The sequence below is a fragment of the Electrophorus electricus genome, unplaced genomic scaffold, assembly GCF_041902795.1.
Source record: "Electrophorus electricus isolate QZ-2024a unplaced genomic scaffold, ASM4190279v1 Scaffold170, whole genome shotgun sequence".
Taxonomy (NCBI): Eukaryota; Metazoa; Chordata; class Actinopteri; order Gymnotiformes; family Gymnotidae; genus Electrophorus; species Electrophorus electricus.
Genome location: NW_027658451.1, coordinates 10,001 through 27,500, shown reverse-complemented (window position 1 = coordinate 27,500; position 17,500 = coordinate 10,001). Strand labels below are relative to the sequence as shown.

At 46.8% G+C, this 17,500-nt stretch overlaps 2 protein-coding genes across 7 annotated transcripts in view; one reads left to right on the top strand and one right to left on the bottom strand.

Moving 5' to 3' along the window:
* The window catches only part of LOC145655090 (uncharacterized), an 8,413-nt gene extending 1,370 nt beyond the window's left edge, over nucleotides 1-7,043 (bottom strand). Inside the window, exons 1-7 of one of the 5 annotated variants that reach the window (XM_081708877.1) lie at nucleotides 6,865-7,043; nucleotides 6,204-6,291; nucleotides 4,342-4,671; nucleotides 3,411-4,054; nucleotides 1,720-2,273; nucleotides 1,401-1,467; nucleotides 1-1,174 (exon numbers count right to left, since the gene is read on the bottom strand). The exon at nucleotides 1-1,174 is cut by the window's left edge and continues 1,370 nt beyond it. In XM_081708877.1, the coding sequence (XP_081565003.1) occupies nucleotides 1-1,174; nucleotides 1,401-1,467; nucleotides 1,720-2,273; nucleotides 3,411-4,054; nucleotides 4,342-4,469 (2,567 nt within the window). In that variant the 5' untranslated portion in view covers nucleotides 4,470-4,671; nucleotides 6,204-6,291; nucleotides 6,865-7,043. The other 4 variants (XM_081708879.1, XM_081708881.1, XM_081708878.1 and 1 more) reach the window with 4 other exon arrangements.
* Nucleotides 7,044-7,876: 833 nt separating this feature from the next.
* LOC113582135 (amyloid beta (A4) precursor protein-binding, family B, member 1 interacting protein) overlaps nucleotides 7,877-17,500 on the top strand; it is a 17,316-nt gene continuing 7,692 nt past the window's right edge. Inside the window, exons 1-6 of one of the 2 annotated variants that reach the window (XM_027017762.3) lie at nucleotides 7,877-8,017; nucleotides 13,235-13,294; nucleotides 13,874-13,961; nucleotides 14,252-14,556; nucleotides 15,547-15,624; nucleotides 17,111-17,270. In XM_027017762.3, coding sequence (XP_026873563.2) covers nucleotides 13,235-13,294; nucleotides 13,874-13,961; nucleotides 14,252-14,556; nucleotides 15,547-15,624; nucleotides 17,111-17,270 — 691 coding nt within the window. In that variant the 5' untranslated portion in view covers nucleotides 7,877-8,017. Of the gene's footprint in view, nucleotides 8,018-12,891; nucleotides 12,954-13,234; nucleotides 13,295-13,873; nucleotides 13,962-14,251; nucleotides 14,557-15,546; nucleotides 15,625-17,110; nucleotides 17,271-17,500 lie in introns of those variants that run through there. The other variant, XM_081708876.1, reaches the window with a different exon arrangement.

Below are 17,500 nucleotides of genomic sequence, written 5' to 3'. Positions count from 1 at the left end.
GAATCCGGACCCACCTGCTGGAAGAGCAGGGCTCTGTTCCTGACAGCGCCCGACGGCAGACCGGTCCGGGAGACGCTGGCGGCGAGCGAGGACGAGACTCCGGCCGGGATCCAGAGCAGACTAAGCAGGCTGATCCCGGAGCTGTCTCCGAAATAGCGGATGTTGCACTGGGACGGCGTGAGGACCTCGAAGTTCAGCCAGTCGCCTGCGTCCACGGCCGCGGCGGCAGACAGCGTGACCGACGTGTCCCGGTAGTTGACCCCGGTCTTGAAGGATCGCGCCACCTCCTGGTTGGTGCCGTTGGCGTTGACGTAGGCGACGAGCGCGAAGCCGTCACGCACGCAGGTGTGGCCCATGGCATAGAGCGCCTGCTGCAGGACGAACTTCGCCACGCCGCGCTCTGTGAAGCGCACGCCACGGCTGTCGTGGGTCAGTGCCACCATGTAGGGGTCCGAGACGGCCGTGATGCGGAACGCTGGCCGGTAGTTGCTCTGGTAGTGGGCGGCCGTGGACGTGTGCGCCGTCATGGCGACAGCGCCGGTGTCGTGGGACAGCCAGAGCAGGCTGAAGGCGGAGGGTCCCAGCTCATACAGCTGCAGGTCCCTGCTCTGGTTGCAGTGCTGGTTGGAGCTCCTGAGCACAAGTGATAGGGTCTGGTTGGGCTCCACCTCTGCCACCGCACTCACGCTCACCCCCTGCACGTGCTTCCTCTCCGGCTGCTCTACCCGCACGCCGCTCAGGTCGCGACCTTCCTCCTCGCTGCCGTTCAGCCGCACGCCCACCTGCAGGAAGTTCCGGCAGCTGTGCTTCAGGGCGAAGTTGTGGTCCATCCACAGCAGACCATGCTGGCGCAGGCCGAGAGAACCGTCGCGGCCGGCCAGCAGCTCGGCCGCCTCCGGCCCCCGCGCGCTCAGCTGCACGCCCGGGAACACGCCACCGTTCCTCGCCCCGGCCGGGGGCAGCGCGACCGAGCCGGACCACGACCGCGACAGCGTGTTCTCGGAGGGCGCGCCGCACTCTGCGTCGCTGGTGGCAGTGCAGGGCGTGGCCATCGGCCCTCCATCACAGTCCGAACAAGCTTGACACTCCTGCAGTTCCTGGTTGTAGAAGTACTCGTGACCACACAGACCTGCGGACAGCTCTCTCTCGGACACGCCCAGGCATCGAAACCCCCCTGCACACACAAGCACAACGGCTTTAGCTAAGGTTGCTAATAATCCATAAACGCTGAGAAAGACCAATTAGCATTATGCAAACGAGATCACGGTTACAGAACCAACATACTTATTTGATCACAGTAGTTTACACTCATTATTAGCCATGGTGACATTTTGGGAGAGAGGTTTGAAATTTGTACCCATGTTTGTTTGTTTATTTTTGTTGGCTGTTTTTTTGCTTACCTGGCGTATTGAGGCATTTCACTCGCTCGCCACACAGATTTTGGATCTCCAGACATTCATCCCTGTCCTGGATATCAATACATTTTTTTACTCAGTGATATTGTGGGAATATAAGGGAACAATTTTACATGGTATAATAAAATCCACTATTAGGCCCATGCTCTGCCTATAAGAATACTTATTTTGTAATAATTTTGAATAATTTGAATAATTCTAATAATTTAATTACATAGTGTTAACTTCACAGTGTAGAAATCAGAAGGATCGGAAATGAAAACACTAAAGTCACCACGTGAAGGCCCTGGGACCCAAATAATACCTGACACATCCTGTCAGCATTTGGGGAACACTGGGACACCAGGAAAAATCCCGGTGGGCACATGGTGCACCTCTCGCACCGCGGCGGCCGTCTCTGGAAGTCACAGTACTCTTCAGGGCCGCAGGCACTGTGGCAGGCCAGCAGCGGAAGCTCGGCGTCCCCGGCCACGTCCGCCACCTTGGCGTCCACGTCCGTTTTGTGGACGGTATAGGACTTCTGCAGGTGGCTGCGCGCTTGGCTCTGTAAGCCTGCCAGGTGGCTCTCGAAGTAGCTCTGCAGCTCCCCCTGCAGGCTTTGGAAGGACACCTGCTTGACGGTCTCGGAGAGCAGGCCGTACTGCGCCTTGACCGCATCCATCTGCTCGTACATGCGCCGCTGCTGGTCCAGGATCTGCCGCTGTTGGGACAGCAGCGCCCCCTGCTGGTCGACCAGCTGCTGCTGCAGCTCGCGGATCACCAGCTGCTGGGCACGCAGGGCCTCCACAAGCTTTTCCTGACCTTTGGCCAGCTGTAGGTGCAAGACCAGCGCATCTTCTGAGGGAACCTCGTTCTCTCCTGGAAAGCAGCGGATGGCAAAGACCCAGTTCTCAGCAGTACAGGGCACAGACGCCATCAGAAACCAAACACCCCACCCCACCCCCCACACAGAGCACAGATATCACTCTCTAGTATGGGAAACAGACCCACATACAACATCACGAAAAACACACCAGCAACTCACACAGATGGCATTTTTTTTCCCCTGGATTCTTATTCCCAGCCCAGACAGAGAGACAGAGGCCACAGAACATATCCATAACATCCACAATACATCCAGTTTTAGCCCCAGTATACAAATTAAATGGCAACACAAGCCTCAGTCCCCACAGGGGAGAAAAAGTCCATCATTACTGACGAGAGTCTTTCCTGTGACGGAGAGACAACCTGATGGCCCAGTTCTCTTTACAAAACAGGCAACATTTCAGACCTTCAGTCGGTCCTTTGATGGAGCTGACAGCACTACAGACGACCCATCCATCCCACGCCACAGCAAGTCACTGACAGCAACACCCCACACCTTGTTTAGATAACATCACAGACTCTACTCTCTCCCCAGACACTTCAAGGACATTAAAACAACAGGACACAAAACATCACCTCTGTCTGGCTGATTTTCTCTAAATCAACACAGAACAAGCTTTTCGCAATGCTGCTAAATATATAGAAAATGTATTCCTATTTTTTTCTAAACAAAACTTTCAAGAAAGAGAAGACCTTGGTGTTTGTAGCACCGTTACCACCCCGGCCTCGTGTACACAGAAGTGCTCTGGTGACTGGCATACAAAAACCAACCCTTTTATACGCTGATTATAACGACTTTGGTCTTGGACAACAGCCACTTTTCCTCTTCCTTTCAAAGCTACAATTTGAGGCTGTTGAAAGTAGTGTGGAAAGACATCAAAGCAGCTTGAATATTCTAGACAGCTGACTGCCAGAGATGTCCTTTCTTCTGGAATAGGACGCGCTTTGCCGTCTAGCCGAACAGATGTGAAAGGCTACATGGGCAAGACTACTTATTTTTCAATTACACACTGAAATGTTTGTTTAGTCGGTGAGTCGGAATTAAGCATATACGAACTGTGTATTCCAGATGATTAATATTTCCAATCATCTGTCCTAAAATTTGGCCCGAGGAGCAGCGTTTCAGTTCACCTGGTTTGATGTCACATGTCAGCTGTACTCCCAGAGGAGCGGCGCCGAGCTCCGACGAAGGGTATCCAATGTCCGGAAATTCCGCCAGAAACTGAGCGGCTCTGTCCGGCACATGGACGAGAGTAGGCTGCTCTTCGGGCCCGGACCCGCAGGCGTCTGCCAGGCAGGGTCTGGCCCTCGGTTGTGGCCGTATCCTCAAAGGCAACCTGCACTCGAGCCCTCTGCATTCGCGGGTGTCGTTCGCAGGCTGCGCTGCTCTTTTGGTGGTTACGCAGTGCGCTCCGGCGCACCCGGGACCGAAGACTTCAGCGGCGTGCGTCCTGACAGCGTCGCCTGCGCGCTCTCCCGAGCGCCCGTGCTGAGACCGGAGGGTCGCGTGAGATTCGGAACCGTGCGCCGGCGGAGGGTTCGAGGGCGCGCGCTGGTATTTGGGAGGCACCGGCGCGGTTCCGCTGTGTGCTGCTGGGCTGTGTTGCCGCGGCGGTCTGGACGAGCGGGGTCTCGGGTCCCCCGTCTCTCCAGCGTAGCACTGCGTCCCTGCGCATGCCTCTGAGACACTCTTCGACACGATACACGGCGACAGTAAACACGACAGCAACAGTAAAGTCCTCGCGGGCGATGACATTTTTAAGTCATCAATCTCCCTAAATAAATAGAAATGAGAACGGTCACACAACTGATAACTGGGAGTATACCAGCACCAAACTAGCACACCAGTGAGAGAGACTGGACTGAGAATTCTTTAATGCGCTTCCATGTGAGTTGATAACACTCACCATAAATAAAAAGACATTCAACGTCCACAAATATGACCATGGGTTGGTCAACAGAACTCCCTCCTTTCTGTCGCTCACTGGGGAAAAAAAACCCCCAAAATAAACCCTCTTTCATCTGCTGAGTAGCCTACATCAAGTTACGTGCGGGACGTTACCTGCTGCTCTCTCCGGTGGTGTCGCGCTGCTGTCGGTAAGTCAGTACAAAGAGAACGAGGTAAGCATCCCCGTGTTGGCCGCGGCCCCCTCTCCGAGCGATCTGGAGGGAAATGTCAGTATGTGGCATTCCCGAGGCTTAATTAGCATCAGGTTTCCTCGGTGGAGTTTAACCCCTCGCCTTCCTTTCTTTCTCTTCTTCGTTCGTTTGCTTGCTGCTAGACCGCTCCGGGGCGTTTGTAAGAGGGTCTTTGTGGAGGAGTCTGACTGTTTAGACAGCTGTCGTGCTTTCTCCAAACGCTGTCACGGCCATACCTTTTCGGGCCAGTGACCTGTGCAGAATACCAGCAACACAAATCGACTATAATTAGAGTTTGAGATCGTCGGTAAGACACCGTCAGTTTTGCTGCGTTGTAGACATAACAGCCTAATGTCAGGAATTCGGGAAAGTTAAAAAAAAAAAAAAAAAAAAAAAAGTGTTCCCAATAGACAATAGCTCATTTTTACTTTAACAGTAAAATCACTTAATCCTTTCATTCGGATAGTCTTTCTTCCTTTGTTAGTTTATGATGTAAATGTATACAGCAATTAAATCGCATTTACTTTAAATTGGTGCATAAGTACACCGGTATGCTGCTAAAGTGCGCTTGCTTTTCTAGCGCAGATTCTCAAACGGCAATCAGAGCAATCTGAGATTACGAGATTAAGATCAGAGAGAATAAGGTTTACTCTGTTCTGAGCAATCCTGAAATTGCTCTATTCGACATTTTGGTGTTATCTGTATATTTTACTGGAATAGTCAGGCTGACTTTAATGGGGTTTTTTTGCGCATTGATTTTTTTCCAGCAGAGGGCGCTGCTGTATTTTTGGGTAGTGTGTAACGGAACTAATCGTGTTGTTCCAATAAGCTTCGCCGAGAGATTTTGATTGGGTTGCGTGGAGCTGTTTTTGCCGTTAAAGTCACTGCCGCAAAGGCGATCGATATTGTGAGGTGCAGACTCACGGGTACGTTAGCCAGGATAAAGTAACCCTAATGGTTTTTAAAGATTGCCTGTCTGTCATTGAACACTTACTATGTCGCGCCCACCTAACCACATGGCCTGCTGTGGTTACTTGACACCAACTATATATATATTCTTTCTTTACAAGTGCCGAAGTATGTCTGCTCAGAATCAAACCCGTCGTGTTCCGGGTTCATAGGCCAGGAAGGGTCATGGAAATCTCATACTTTTGTTGTTCAATTCAGAACTAAACAAGTTCATGCGTTTGACCATCGTCAAATATTTCACTGCTCCTTCCACAAGGCTACTGGAAGGACAAAGAAAAACACAGGTTGCATTAGGCACAGTAATGTTCCGCAGTTCAGAACACATCCAGAACGCATCTAGAACACATCCAGCACATCCAGAACACATCTAGAACACATCCAGAACACATCTAGGACACATCCAGAACGCATCTAGAACACATCCAGCACATATCCAGAACACATTCAGAACGCATCTAGAACACATCCAGAACGCATCTAGAACACATCCAGCACATATCCAGAACACATTCAGAACACATCCAGAGCGCATCTAGAACACATCCAGCACATATCCAGAACACATTCAGAACACATCCAGAATGTATCTAGAACACATCCAGCACATATCCAGAACACATCTAGAACACATCCAGAACACATCTAGAACACATTCCAAACATATCCAGAACACAGAACACACAATGCATCCATATCCAGGTCTCTCTGGGCCTTAAAATGGATGTGGATCTCTTGCCCAGGAGTTAAACCTGATCATACTGTGTTCTGTGCCCTGTCTGAAGACACCCAGGACACACGTCTAGCTGTAATGTTTACCTATAGTCCGGGAATAATAGCCACACTCTGGTCTTTGGAGAGTAGAAAGTAGGATGGTCCATAGCACAGGGTGGTCTGCCAGAGGGGTCTCGAAGAGAAGCGAAGAGGAAGAAATATAAAATGACTGCAATAACTGTCAATTGGAAACAAATGTACTTCACTGAAATATAAAGCCATAAGGTGTGATCATGAATTGAACAGTAGTGTTGGGAGCTGGGTAGATACAATGTAGAAAGATTTCTCTGCGAGACTTTGAGTAAGTTGAATAAAACTCATCTAATAGTACTGTATTCAGAAATAGGCTTGCTTTTATGAGGGTTGCCAAGTGCAGGAAATTTGTGGATGAGTTATAACTTTTCAGGTGTCTAAGCAAATATTTTAGTGTAGTCCTCACATCACTTTTAAAGTCAGAAATATAAAGCAAAAGCAAAAGTTGAGAGGAGAGAATAGGAGAAAGTTCCTGGCGTGAGGAATGGCTCTCTAAGCAGACACAATCCCTTCCCCCTGCTCCCATAAAAATCAGACCATTTTAAGGGAGTACTCGACCCACAAACTGACCTGGCGACTCGACTGTTTTAGTTATTTGCCCTCTTGTTTCTACAGTGGGGGCAGCACAAGGCATTCTTTAACCCCACAGACGAGGAGACGAATCACCTCTTACCCTCTGAGATGCTCAGCTTCGTCTCCGTAGGGTTTTTCCCTGAGACTGTCTGTGTCTTTGTATCTGCGGAGCACGTCACACTCTTGCGTTGCCGTTGTGATGATCCCATCCCTACAGCGTGAGCTGAGGAAGCCAGTGATATCAAACAATGCAAAGTCCTTTCCAGTTTCTTACAACAATGCCATCTGATTCTGCATCAGACACCTGATACTGAGACTTGTCTTAAACAAATGACTTGCTCATGGTTCCACATTTTAGCATTTCTCAACTTCAGGTCAATTTTATTGGTCCACTGCCTTTTTGCAACAGACATTGTAACAAAGCAAGTTTCCTTCATAGCTATATGTGAGGTGGGAGGCAGCGGTCCTGGATATCCCAACTCACACCACACTTCTGTCTCTTTATTTACCCATGAGGCAAATCATCTCTGGCTTTTCCCTGTCTGCTCATCTGCATTCCCACAGCCTCGCGCTTCATGCTAAGCCCCCAGCAGAGAAGAGCCGTACTGAAGTAGTGTGCAGGATCTCCTCCGACAGGCAATCAATTATCTTCACATTAGCCGAGTAACACCAAGTGAGACTGAACCCCAATTTTCCTTCCACGGACTCTCTGCTCTGTCTGGCACTGCAGATCACACAAGCAGTTCACTCACATCACCACCAGTTCTCCATCACACGGCTGAAATATCAAAAACCATGACACTGCAATTTATTTAAAAACAACAACAGCAACAACATTTAAGAAACATGCCAAAACACACACACACACACACACACACACACACACACATACACACACACACACACACATACACACACACACACACACACACACACACACACACATACACACACACACCTACAAGCAGGGGGGCAGTTAGCTTTCCTTTCTCTGTTCATCCATGGGAGAGTATAATCTGTTGGTGTTGGGTATAATCTGAAGATGAGTTGCCGTTTGTCTGCCCCCACTCAGTGGAATGCAGTGAACAGGTCTGGGCCTGAACTTCCGCATACAACAGGAAGTTAGCTAACTGTCAGTGAGTCAAACACACGGGCAATTGCCAAAAGAACGAACCGTTGCTTCAAGTAACTCTTTGAGGAATTTATTTATGAATCTATTCTTTATAAATTGAATCCAAAGGATTACGTTAAAGGTAAGCGCTCTCTCTCTCTCTCTCTCTCTCTCTCTTTCTCTCTCTCTCTCTCTCTTTCTCTCTCTCTCTCTGTGTGTGTTTCATCCTATCACCACAGTTGTAGAAGGGTGTCATAGTACTAGATGTAACGGTACACACAAGTCTGCAATTTTCTGTGGTATTTCGTTCAAATCTACTAAAAAGTGTTTTTGTTACACAGGTAATTGTTACACAGATGACCGCAGAGCAGAAAGGCTTCATTTACCTGATATTGTATTCTTATCAGCTCACCAGACACGAAGCTCTTTCACTGTGTCGATAAGTGCAAAATACGTAGACTGAGCAGGTTGGGAGCACTCTTAGGTCTTCTACCTATTCTAAAGTGAATATCTTTAGATCTTTGTTGTTTTGGACTGTGTAAAGTGCTTTACTTTTAAAATGTCAGTTCCAAGTACTTCCGAACTGAGGAGCACATTCTGGACATTCTGGCTTTGCCACGTTATGTTAGCAGGGACGTTGGTGCACTGAATCCCTCACATTCAAATGTGATCAGCTGGGGACAGATTTGGGTAAATATAGATCGTGTATCAGAGTGAGAGAGAGAGCATGATTCAGAAACTCAGGCCATGCGGATATGAGCTGGTCACTGAGATTTATTTTTGACCGTGTAAAGTTTTTTTTAAGAAGGATTTATTTAGATTTTGATACTGTTTTCAAAGTTTCCATTATCAAGAAGATTTTCCATTTCCCAGCAGTTTGGGAGTCTATGATCAGCCCTCACTACTGTGAAAATACCAGACCTCTGACCGCACAGAACTACACCCAGAACTACACCCAGAATAACACCCAGAACTACACCCAGAATAACACCCAGAACTACACCCAGAACTACACCCAGAATAACACCCAGAACTACACCCAGAATAACACACAGCACTACACCCAGAACTACACCCAGAATAACACACAGCACTACACCCAGAATAACATCCAGAACTACACCCAGAATAACACACAGCACTACACCCAGAACTACACCCAGAATAACACACAGCACTACACCCAGAATAAGATACAGCACTACACCCAGAACTACACCCAGAATAACATCCAGAACTACACCCAGAATAACACACAGAACTACACCCAGAATAACACACAGCACTACACCCAGAATAACACACAGCACTACACCCAGAACTACACCCAGAATAACATCCAGAACTACACCCAGAATAACACACAGCACTACACCCAGAACTACACCCAGAATAACACACAGCACTACACCCAGAACTACACACAGCACCACACTGAGCTGGACTCTGCATATTTCATAATGATATAAAGAAAAGTAATATTATGTTAAGATGATGAAACACACCAAAAGATTAAATATTTTCCGTGAAGGAAATATTTGTTCTTCTCACCTTAATTCCAGATCAACCAGAGCCTCCCTCTGGTACTGTCATGAGTTGATTAAACTTATTTTATGAATAAATTTATGAAATTATTTTATCTAAAGCTAATGATGACATGCCAGCACCAGGGACCCTACCAGTGCCTGAGCAAGTCTGGTTGATACCATGCGACAGTTACTGCTATCACACCTTATAAAAGGTATTTTTGCTTATATGCAATAAATATTGTTGCATTGTTTGGCCGTTAAATATAAAGTATGTGTCAGTTTAATTTTGGCTGGAACTAACAGAGGAACAATGCTGTCAAGCCTCCAACACAACACCTCCAGTAGCTCAGGCTGGATTTGAGTTCTGCTCTGCTGTTTTTGTAAGTAGGTTTGGACATGCTGCATCATGACTTGGTATAGTAAAGTGAGGTTGGCCTAGCTCTTTTACGCACCTTGCCTAGTCTATCTATCTGTGTGTGTGTGTGTGTGTGTGTGTGTGTGTGTGTGTGTGCGTGCGTGCGTGCGTGTGTGTGCGTGTGTGTGCGTGTGTGTGCGTGTGTGTGTGCGTGCGCGTGCGTGTGTGTGCGTGTGCGTGCGTGCGCGCGCGCGCGTGTGTGCGTGCGTGCGTGCGTGCGTGTGCGCGCGCGTGTGCGTGTGTGTGTGCGCGTGTGTGTGTATGTGTGTGTGTGTGTGTGCGCGTGTGTGTGGAGAGAGATAAAACGTACAAACAAGTACAAACCACTTGTTTGTAATTTCATATGTAGTCCTGGGGGTGTGGTAATGTGTACTCATGGATCTATATGTAAGGGTGCAGTACTGACAGCCTTTGTGATCCAGCCTCAGAGACGCTCAGCCATGGAAATTGCATATCTTTTTGTTTTGTCCTATGGCAGACAAACATGACCAGTAGGTGAAGGACAGGCACAGTAGTGTTTGGTCACCAGTGTAAGAGAAAAGTTAGTTTCTATGTCAGTGATAGATTTGGGTAAGATCACACATCATTAGACAGAAATCTTTGTTCTTTTAAAACTAGGGTATCAAATTTCATAGACATCAGCTGATTTTTATACTTAAATCTAATTCAGAGACTTTTATTACATTTCAGTGAGTTTCGAGGATGTAGTTTTTCAGACAAATCTAGGTCATGCTAGTGCACTTAACTGGCCGATGTAGCGCATTTGTACCCTGCAGCTGTAGGAGCTTCTGCTCCATAACAGAGGGAACGTCCGGACCCGTAGCTTCACTCTGCCCAGCTGTTTAACTCTGCGCTCTCAGACAGTGTAGTGCACCTACCGTTGGGAAAAATGCAGAAAATCACGAAAGAAGAAGTAGTTGCATCTCACTGTTGCTCTGAAAAAAGGCGGAGCTGTTTGTAGACGAGATGACTTACAAACACACTTATCCAGAAGGACTTACAATTTCAAGCATGTTACCACGATAAATGAATGTAATGTTAGGAGTCTTGCCCAAGGACTCTTATCAGTATAGCATAGCGCATTTGCCCAGAGGGGGTCTGAACCCTGGTCCCTCCTCAAGAGGGATAGCACAGTCACCCACTACACTATACCAACAACCTGCCTGGCCATTCTGATACACAAAAAGTTTTGTTCATTCTGTCATGCTGCCATCATACATGCCATGATATGAAAAATAGATTCGTGAGTGCGGCAAAAATTCTCTACCAAATCCATCAGCAAGGCAATAGCGGACTGCAATCTGCATTAGGGATCGGCGCGTACTAGAGCTGCAAGATATACTCCACACCGAGTGAAGCTGTACCGTTTTAAAATTGACATACAAACATGTAAGAAGAGACACGTTGCAACAGGGCCCTGTGAGGTGCTGTCTGCTTCCTGTTGGAAACTTCACTGTTGCTTTCATCATCGAGAGAGGGGAAGTTGACTAACCGTTTCCTGAGGACACAGTCCCAGCAGTGCAACACTGCCAGCATGGAAAACAGACTGGTTAGCACTCCGTCTGTTCGAACCGAGCGGCGGATCGGAGTTTAGTGACTAATGACCGGGATTAAGCATTTCTGTGAGATTACTGAAATAAATATCTTAAGATTGTATGGGTTTACAGAAGGAAGGTGTGTTTCTGACCATGGTATGATATTAATAATATTATTTTTAAGAGGGTTTTTTATTATCTTTAAGATAAAGCAATCCTGCTCATGTTTCAAACCACACAGGAAAGATCTGTGTCATCTGATACAACAAAAATAAACGTACACCCTTGTTACGGAAGGGACGAGATGAATAGAAAGGTTGTTTGATATGAAAGAGAAGTGGCTTGATTGTGGATGCTGTATATCCTTACTCATGAGACCTGCCTGACCTTTTAGTGCTTGTGCACCGAACAAATTTGTTCTGCTAAACGAGGCCTTGCGCATGTGCTGACCATATCAGGTCATGCACTAACTGCAGAACTTTCTGCTGGGCCTTCTCAAAGCTGAACAAGCGTGCCAAAGCTCCACTTCCAACCAGGGCTATTTTTGTACCAAGGTTTAAATAGATTTTTGGTGATCTGCAGTATGAGCTCAAAAAGTGCGATTGTATTGTGTTGTTATGTAGCACCTGCCACTAATACACTGTAGGCACTGATGCTTTACAGACAGAAAGGACGCCCCCGAAGTAGGATGGACAGTCTTAAACCTGCTTTTCTTCACTAGCTTAATGAGACACTTGATTGAAAGGTTAGAAGCAGCTAAATATTCGCTTTAACTTTTCATTTTAGTACCCCAACTTCTCAACTCCTCCCCCGCCCTAAAAAAACAAAACAAAACAAGGTTCATTGTTATCTACCTTGTCCCGACTCAAGCATTATATCATATAGCGAGTCCAATCTCCTTTGTGGCAGCAGTAATGTATGAGGGTAAGTGTGGAGCGTGTCTGTCTGACTCGTGTCTAGAGATTGTCTCAGAGAGAACCCGGAGGAGTCCTCTCAGAGGAAGCTGAGGAGGACCTGATTGGACACAGGTTTCACTGGTATTCTGGAAGGGCAGGCTGACATCACAGCAGCCTGGCTTTGCTTGGAGGGGAGGGGATATAATTGGTTGCAGCTTGGCTTCTCGGTTTTGAGCCTTTGTTTTCACTTTGACGCAATCTGGGCTCGATTCAGCAGTCTTTTTGAAGAAAGAGTAGGAAACACAAGACATTTCCAGCAGCGGCAGTTTGTGTACAAGAGAGATAATAGCATTAATATTAATCATCCCAGCAATAGAATATTAATGCTACTACTAATAATTAATTATTAGTGTTAAGAGTAGCACTAATAGTTGTTGTTGGGGAGGATTTCGGTCATATTCAGGTCATATTTAACTGAGTATGCCATCATACGTGTCACTTTTCCAAAGCCTGCATGTCCTGACAAAGAACGCATGCCTAGAGGAGATGCGCAAAGCTGACTTTCATCTTGAGGCCGTGTGTTAGGTGTTGCACAACTTCTGCCTCTGGGCTACATATAGCAACAGTTTGCACATGAGCACAGATGTATATCGAGACCTACAGAGACTGCTGTCAAAAATCACAAAAATCTGCAAATTAAAAGGTCATGGAACCAAACGTTCGGTGACAGAATTCTCACCCTGACAGCTGTGATCACAGATAAATGTAGTTCTACGTGGTGTTCGGAGAGACTTCGCACTGCAGACACTCTTCACGTCCTTTTTCTGCGTTTTCTTAGCTGATCCGTTTTTCTTTCCTTCTTCTTGTTCTGTTCGTCTAGATTTGTGACTCCTAAGAGCCACTTGCTGCATTAAAAACAGCAAAGCTGATTTTAAGGGGGAGAATCTCTCGTAACGTGTGTGAACTCTTTCTGGTCTGCCGTAGATGGAGGATATCGACGCCATGTTCACTGACATGCTCCAGGAGATGGATCTCCTCACGCTGGTAAGACCTTTCATGCCGTCTCATAGCCGTCACGCCATAATGACCCTGGCCACTGTTGGTCAGTGACCGAAGCTTATGTTCCCACCTGCTCTGAGGTTTCAGTAGTATTCTCAATAACTGGTGTTTGAAGGTTTATCAAGATTTCCTATGTGTTAGAGTTTTTATCTGTGAGTCCCTTTGTCTAATTTAAAATTACAAGGGGCATCTTTGAGTTTTTTACATAGTTTCAATTCTCCTGTGGCACAGTACAGAGTGTGCAGTTCACTTGACACCTGACACAGTAGCACTCAAATACGTGTGGTCTTCTCTGTGGTGCCCAGAAAAGTTTGGACTGTTGACAAGATGGGAACATGTTGCTGGCCAGTTCAGAGCAAGAAGCTTAGAAATGCCTCACCCAAAACCTCCTCTATTCATGCATCAACATGCTGTAAAGATGCTTCTTATATGTAAATAAAGTTCACAGGAGTTCAAAGAATGGAGAGTTCCTCTGTTGAAAATGATATTGTGAAGATACATGGGTGTGTGGGTGATGTAGATGATATCTGTGAGCCAATCTGTCCTTTTTGTGCGTTTTGTCAGAGCCTAGCAGATGAAGTTCCAGAGTCCCCAGTTACCGTCCAGTCCAGCCAGCAAGTCAACCTCTCCATTGGCTTCACAGATCTGAATGGTAAATGGGCCTGGAACACGTGGTTCTGGGATGAGGTGTTCTGTTTCCAACCTCACGGCAGTTCATGACAGACTCTTAACCTATGCTTGGCGGCCCTATTCATCAAATATGTCACTTTTCATAAGAAATATGCTATTAATTAGCCATAACATTGCACAGGCCAAGTGATGCAGAACCCTGCAGCTTTGTGTCTGAAAGGTCTGGCTACAGTGCAGACACCAGTCTGATAAGCCTGCTGTCCCCTTCAACGTTGTTTAATTTCCCTCCCGTTTGTCTTCTTGTCTTCCAAGCATCCCTACATGAACTTGAGGACAATGACCTGGACGCGCTGATGGCCGACCTGGTGGCGGATCTTAGCGCCACCGAGGAGAAGTTCGCTGCAGAAAGAGGTGGAGTACAGGAGCTCCCGGCTCCCACGGCTCCCGCGCCTTCCGCGCCTCCCAGAGCTGAGTTTGATCCTGCTGGCCCCTTTGCACCTCCGCCCCCACAGCCTAAGGCTGAACCTCCTGTTCATAGCAACAGTGCGAGTTTCACTTCTACGGCCGCTAACACAACGCTACCACCCCCATCCACGCCGTGCTCGAAAATATCTCCAGTAAGTTACACTCTGAGTCACATATGCACACCCACCCACACCCTCACACACTCCTTCACACTCACGGGCACACACACCCACACACGCAATTGCATGCATGCATTCGAAAGCAATTTCCCACCAGATAACGCTGGTCACGGTTTACTGTGAAAGTTGTAAGGTACTATCAGTGTGATTGTTGCTTCTAGTGTACATAGCATTTCAGAAATAATTATGCAATATTTAAAATACTTCATCTTTTAGGCCCCTGTCAGTACAGGTCTGTTTAGTTTACATTTTCTCAAAGGATTGAGAAATATTACACTGGAAACACAGGCTTCATTCATGCATGCTACAGCCTGTGTTATAGTAAACTGTGTTATTGTTCTATGAGAAAGAAACAGGGTGTAACACACACACACGCACACACACAAACATACACAGTATATGAACCCAAGGTTCTGGATCTGCAACCATAGAAAGTCAGGATCAGTGCAGGAGCGTGCACACCCTGTTTAGTGCACAGGAAGAGAACGGTGGAAGCACATTTTGGTGAAAGCACTTCAGCAGCAAATCTCTTCAATTTATTGCATAACAAACATTGCATCTCTAACTTCTATTTATCAGCACATTTACTGTAAGGCTCGAGAAATGAAACGCATATTTTCACCGTGAAAACAACCACGCCTGGTTTGTGTTGACTCGCTGGTGCCGTACACCTTTGAATGTGCTGCACAAAGTAAGACACTGGGCACCAGACATGGGCTTCCATCTAGACCAGTCTAGAAAACATATCATATACCGATCATTAGAGGTCAGTCTAGAAAACGGTCCACTGGTGTTTACCAAGACCTGCAACGTGGGGAGGGGCATGAATGGTGTGTGGTTCCTTGCAGTGACCCTCATGCATAAGAGGCGGCAGGTACCGGGCCTCGAGCTTGCTGCCATGCCTTGCTGGAGGGACTGTGGAGCGTGTGTAAGCTGACCTTTGCTGAACTTTGGTGTGTTCAGGAGGACGCGGAAGCGCAGATGAAAGCAGACAAAATTAAACTCGCCCTGGAGAAGCTGAAGGAGGCCAAAGTGAAGAAGGTGAGAATGTCAAATCGCTCCTAAGTTTCTGAAAGGATGCATGATGGAGGATGCAGACGCTATTAACTGTAAGTGGTGGGGAATAACACAGCCATGCGTCTATTCAGTGTCAGACACATACGCATTCTGTTGTTCAGCTGAAGTTGTCCATGGGGCTTTCTACAATTGGAAAACATCTGTGGCGTAGGACAAAACATTCAGGGATAGTCAGGAGGCTTAAACAACCAATATTCCAGTAACATAGCTCACTCTAGCTCAAGCTCTGAATAAAATGTCTCAGAAACACCACTGAGAAAGGTTCTTCTTCACCTTTGCCAGAGGTGAACCAGTGACGGACCCGACCACACACCATTCTTTCATACCTTTCTCCAAAGCCCTTTAAAACAATCGCTTTTGTTTAGTCTCCCCTTCAACGTGTCGCGTGCTCCTGAAAAGTGATTGACAGATGTGGAGGCCCGCCTACCCGCAGAGAAGATTCATGGTGTGTTTTTTTGGTGTTGCTAATAACAGCCCTGACTGTTACACAGACTTTAGTCACAGACTTTTGTTCTTCTCCCATAGCATCTGTTGTAGTGAAAGCTATCAGGAAACATTAAAAAATCTCTTACATTAGATATAATGAATGGCACCCCATATATACATCATATATGTCATCTATAGTTCCCAGAATTATTCATGTTTCTCAGGTAATACCGATGCTTTTTCATTTCATCTTTTTTCAACCATTTCTCTGAAACCCATTAATCAGAATAAAGGATGTCTGCCATCATGCAGGTATACCACGAGCAGTGAAACACCGCAGCCGTGTTTCCTCCCCACAGACAAAACCAAGCGAAATGTGCGGCCCAAGCCGGAATCTTCTGGCACACAGGAAACAGATTTTAGAAGGATATACATCTCCTGACATTTGACAGCATTCCTCTCAGTGGTCTTTTATTTCTGAATAGTGATATGAGCTTTTTCAGCTGTCAGGTCAGGCGTGGCCGTCTTCCTACGCCTCCAGGATGGTTAGGGTCAGTCAGGCTTGTTTGGAAATTAAATTCTTTGTTTCGTTTCCTCAATAGAAGCTAAGAATGTCACATGAATTGTTTCATCATTAAAAACGAAATTATTCTGGGGAATACAGAATACGAAAATGTCGCATGTGAAACTTTAGTTACACTTATACTGTTATTATGTCATTTAAGCATTAAATGTTAACAGTAAATAGGTAACATCTAACATGGATTTGCCTGATAATCTGATAATGAATAGATAACATGACCCTGAATTTTCAGATGTAATTTAAAGTCAGGGAGGCTGAGATGATTTCCTTTAACAAACAAGCAAAAATGTGAGGACCCCTACGCCCAGAGCTGGCACATGCCTTAACCGTAACATTATCCACGTGCAAGGTCTACATGAGCATCGCCACATCCGCGGTGGTTACAGCAGAGTGTGCACGTGGACAGTGTGTAACGTGATGTGCTATTTTGCCCCCGCGCAGTTGATAGTGAAGGTGGAGATGACAGATGGCAGCTCCAAGACCCTGATGGTGGACGAGAGACAGACGGTGCGGGACGTGATAGACAGCCTGTTCGAGAAGACGCACTGTACTGGCAGCGTGGACTGGTGCCTGTGTGAGACCAATCCGGAGCTGCAGACAGGTGCAACGCATACGCGCCGCAAACGTCACTATCATCTACTATACTGCATTTTGTCTGTCCGCCTGTTTGTCTTCCCGTAGCTGTTTGCTGTTTCCCCTACAGAGTATTGTCATCGCTTTCTTTTGTCTTATTAATATTTTTATAAATATATTACTTTTCCTTTTCATTGTATTAGCGTGGCTCTCCCCTGCCAAACAACGACTGCACTAGAGTTGTGTTGGCGCAGCGTT